The sequence below is a fragment of the Physcomitrium patens genome, chromosome 9 (genome assembly GCF_059467195.1).
Source record: "Physcomitrium patens ecotype Gransden chromosome 9, ASM5946719v1, whole genome shotgun sequence".
Classification (NCBI taxonomy): domain Eukaryota; kingdom Viridiplantae; phylum Streptophyta; class Bryopsida; order Funariales; family Funariaceae; genus Physcomitrium; species Physcomitrium patens.
The window spans coordinates 6,157,830-6,161,793 of NC_143418.1; the positions used below are offsets into that span (position 1 = coordinate 6,157,830).

Consider the following 3,964-nt stretch of genomic DNA (forward strand, 5'->3'; position numbering starts at 1 on the left):
AAGAACAAAGCAGGCATGATGGGAGAAAAGGGCAAAAGAGTGTGGGCATCCAAACAGTAGTGGAATCAAAGCAGAAGTGCAAAGATCAATGTATTTAACCAAAACATTGGCAGAACAACAACATTCCCTATGCTTCAAAGATTCAGTCAAGCAAAGTTCACGTGCCACACAACTGGGAAATATGTAAAACAAATCATGCATGTGTCTATTCAGAGTCTCATCAGTACAGGAAACCCTAATTTCGCAAACTACGATTGGGCCCATGTGTTCATCATCAAAATCAGCCGAATCCATTCCGTCTGACGTCATCAGTTGAGTGCCTTGGTGAGCAAAACCCCCAAAGAGAAGGCTGGCTGGCTCAAGGGCAAGGAAGGAGCCCGAGTCCACGATTCCGAACGGAATCGGTCTAGTCTTTTTTCGGAAACCACCATGGGTGCCGCCGGTGGTGGCCTAGTCGCAGCAGCAGGGCTCTATCCTGCTATCTATCAATCCCCACAGAGCTCCAGTGTCCGCCATAGCCAAGCCAAGAAGCTATGGCCATGGCTATGGCCGTGCTTCACGCGGCGTGGCCTCGATGCCATCATTCTCCTTCCCTCGTCCCCTCCCGTCTGCAGCTTGACCCGACTTTCCTTTTTTGCCTTTATACCTCGCCTACGCTAACAAGCATATATGTGTGCAGAATGCCTCTGTCGTTGCGTGTGAATTCGAAGGATCCAAGGTGTGTAGGACTTGAGGTGGAGAAGAGGCGATGGCAGCAGGAGGCGTGCTCGCGAGCGGGATTGTCAGCGTGAGAAGTGTTTTCGGAAGCTTTGAAGACTCCGCGCATATGTTGAAGGCGGTTGAGTTGGCAGAGAGCAGCAATGGCCTGACGGCACCTCATCCGAAATTCGGGTGTGTGATTGCGCGGGGCAGGAGGATTGTGGGAGGAGGGGGTTTGTATGGTCAGGGGGCGAGATCGGCTGAAGTGCAGGCGGTGGAGGAGGCTAGAGAGCAGGCCCGAGGTGCGACCGCGTTTCTGAGTTTGGAGCCGGGGGATTGCGGGGGCGACGATGCAGCGATTGCCGCGCTCGTGCAAGGGGGTTTAGGGAGAGTGGTGGTTGGGATGCGGCATCCGCTGGCTCACTTCCGAGGTAAGGCGATTGCCGCGCTGCGGCGGGCGGGGGTGAGGGTTGAGGTGGGAGGAGAGGATTTTGGAGGTGGAGGGGCAATTGAGGCTGCACTAAAGGCGTGCCAGTCTGCGAATGCTCCGCTGTTGTACAGAGTGAGTCATAATTTGCCTATGTCGACGTTGAAGTATGCGATGACTTTGGACGGGAAAATTGCGGCTAGTAGCGGCCACTCTGCGTGGGTGTCGAGTGCAGTTTCCCGGCATCGGGTAATGAAAACAAGAGCGCAAAGTGATGCTGTTATTGTTGGAGGGAATACTGTTCGCATTGATAACCCAAATTTAACAACAAGGCTAGAAGGGGGCCACCAGCCTGACCGCATTGTTATGTCGCGCGCTTTGGATTTGCCCAGAGATGCCAATTTGTGGGATGTGTCGAAGGCTAATACGATAGTTATGACACAGAAAGGATCGAATCTGGAGTTTCAGAAGCTCTTGACATCTAGAGGGGTGGAAGTGGTAGAATTTGATTTCCTCAGTCCTCGAGCTGTCATGGAGCATTGTTACATGCGAGGTTATCTTTCCGTTTTGTGGGAGTGCGGGGGCATGCTTTCGGCCCCTGCTATCCAAGATGGTGTAGTTCACAAGGTTTTAGCATTTATCGCTCCGAAGATTGTCGGAGGGCTCCGGGCTGCGACTCCTGTTGGAGAGCTTGGAATGGTGCAGATGACGCAGGCTTTGAAGTTGTCCGATGTTGCCTTCGAACAGACTGGACCTGACATGCTGGTCACTGGGTACTTGCATCCGATTCCAGATATTTCTCATGGTGATGATAAGTTAGCATCCATCTCTAGGGAAAACGTCGCAGTGATCCCGAACAAGCCATCAATTATTCGCTTCAACAAACCATGGGATCGCTATGGTGCTCTGTCGACCCTTTCCTACCACCCCATCACTTTACCAGATTCTATTGGTAACCCTGTGGTATGGAGTAGCGTGGAACATTATTATCAAGCTTCGAAGTTTGCAGGGGTGAACGATCAGCTGGCAATTCAATACATAGCTGAAATACAGGGTGCTGAAAGTCCTGAAGAAGCTGCAAGGCTTGGAGAAACTTTGTCAAGCCAGAGACCGGATTTAGTACGAAAGGATTGGGATGTTGTAAAATTTCAAGTCATGCGCACTGCTTTACAAGCTAAGTTTCTGGCTTACCCTGCACTCAAATCATTCCTTCTATCCACTGAGGGTTCAGTTTTGGTAGAATCTTCACAGAATGATTCCTTGTGGGGTGCTTCAATAAATGGTGTTGGACTTAATCATCTTGGCCGCTTGCTAATGGATTTAAGGGGAGAGATTTTAAGAGGACCCCCAACAGGCAATCTAGTGAATGGGCACACTAAGACGTCAGTGAATGACCACAGATATTTTTTGGATCGTTGTCGTCAACAAGTCACTAGCCAATAGGAACCATTTCTTTTTGGAAGGCAATGAGTACAATGAATCTCTTGGAGTCAAATAGTTTGACGGCCCACTTTTGTTGTACAGACTCTTCCATAATCCAGGGAGTTGGGCACAGGTTGAAGTGAGTACTGTAGCATAACTAACTTCATTTCTCTCAGGAGGTCAACATAGCACAGTTTAGCACGAATTATCTTTCATTATAGGTTCAGTCTCGGAGGTATATTGCAACGTTAGACACAACTGAAAATCTCCTCTCTAGGCGATGTTGGTGTCTAGAGATATGGGTTGAGTTTTAGGCCCAATATAGATATTTTTTGTATATCGCATGCCTGCAAGTCATCAATTATCAGTTTGCTGGCACCATCTCCTGGGTCATACGGACTTCTGTGGGATGCTGAAATCTACATATGTGATCTGAATTCAAATTGTACGTTTTCTTTTACGTTTCTCTGCATATTTTCTGCAACTTTGAAAGTCTAAGTTCGAAAACCCTTGTTGTTGGTAACGCCATACTTTAAAGCGAAACATTGTGTGTTAGCTCATAAAAAATTGGTATTCATTATCCTACAACCACAGCCACGGCATTGTGCTGAAAGTCAGTTGGCGTTCTACAATAAAACTTTCTCAGTTGACTCAGTTTAGTATCATAAGTTGGTGAGCTAATTTATAGTCAACAGTAAGCATTGACTTAAATCTCTCTATAAAGATAAGTTTAGAAAACAATATTAACATTATTAATGTGAATTATTATAGCCACTATGTGCTTTTAAAGAGTTGTGACTTATTTATAATTGGAATTTATCTCTATTCTGTTACTACAAAAATTTGATGAGGCAGTATTTGGAGTTGTATTTTGATTAATAATAATGATTTGTCATGCTCTTTACCACAAACGGATTCTATAAATTCGAAATTATTTTATTTCAAAGTAAGTAAAGACAATATATTTATATAAATGAAATTTATAATTTTTTAATTTACAAGTATTAAAAGAACCTTTCTTAGAAAAAAGAATAAAGTTATAAAATGTTTCAACTGATTAACTTTTGTATTTGTACATTCCAAAAAACAAGAATCTTCAATACAACAAAATCATTAGTTAGGAATGTAATACATTAGGCAAATGGAGGTTGACATTGAAGACAATAATGGAGGCAAATGAAGCAAATAAATTTTGTGGTTTTATTTTTTATTTTTTATTGCATCTATAATACTACTTGAAATAATTCTTTATTTTTTATGATTCTATAAAAGAAAAAAACATATTATTTTGTTTGACTATCATACATAAATTTGAAGTACAAGAATTATTTAATTATAGAGTGAGATAAGATAAGTTATAATTTTTGATGTGATGGTACTAATGAAGCTTAAGAGAATATATGCATATGTTTTAAT

General features: G+C 43.5%; 1 protein-coding gene across 1 annotated transcript; it reads left to right on the top strand.

The window, feature by feature from the left end:
• The first annotated feature begins 364 nt into the window (after positions 1–364).
• On the top strand, positions 365–3,008 carry LOC112286952 (riboflavin biosynthesis protein PYRR, chloroplastic). Its single transcript, XM_024529431.3, has one exon. It carries the CDS (start codon positions 749–751, stop codon positions 2,567–2,569), a length of 1,821 nt encoding a protein of 606 aa, XP_024385199.1. The 5' UTR covers positions 365–748; the 3' UTR covers positions 2,570–3,008.
• Positions 3,009–3,964: the final 956 nt, after the last annotated feature.

What these genes read in the sequence shown, in the direction of transcription:
- LOC112286952 (XM_024529431.3), top strand. Translation starts at nt 749, where the DNA reads ATGGCAGCAGGAGGCGTGCTCGCGAGCGGGATTGTCAGCGTGAGAAGT.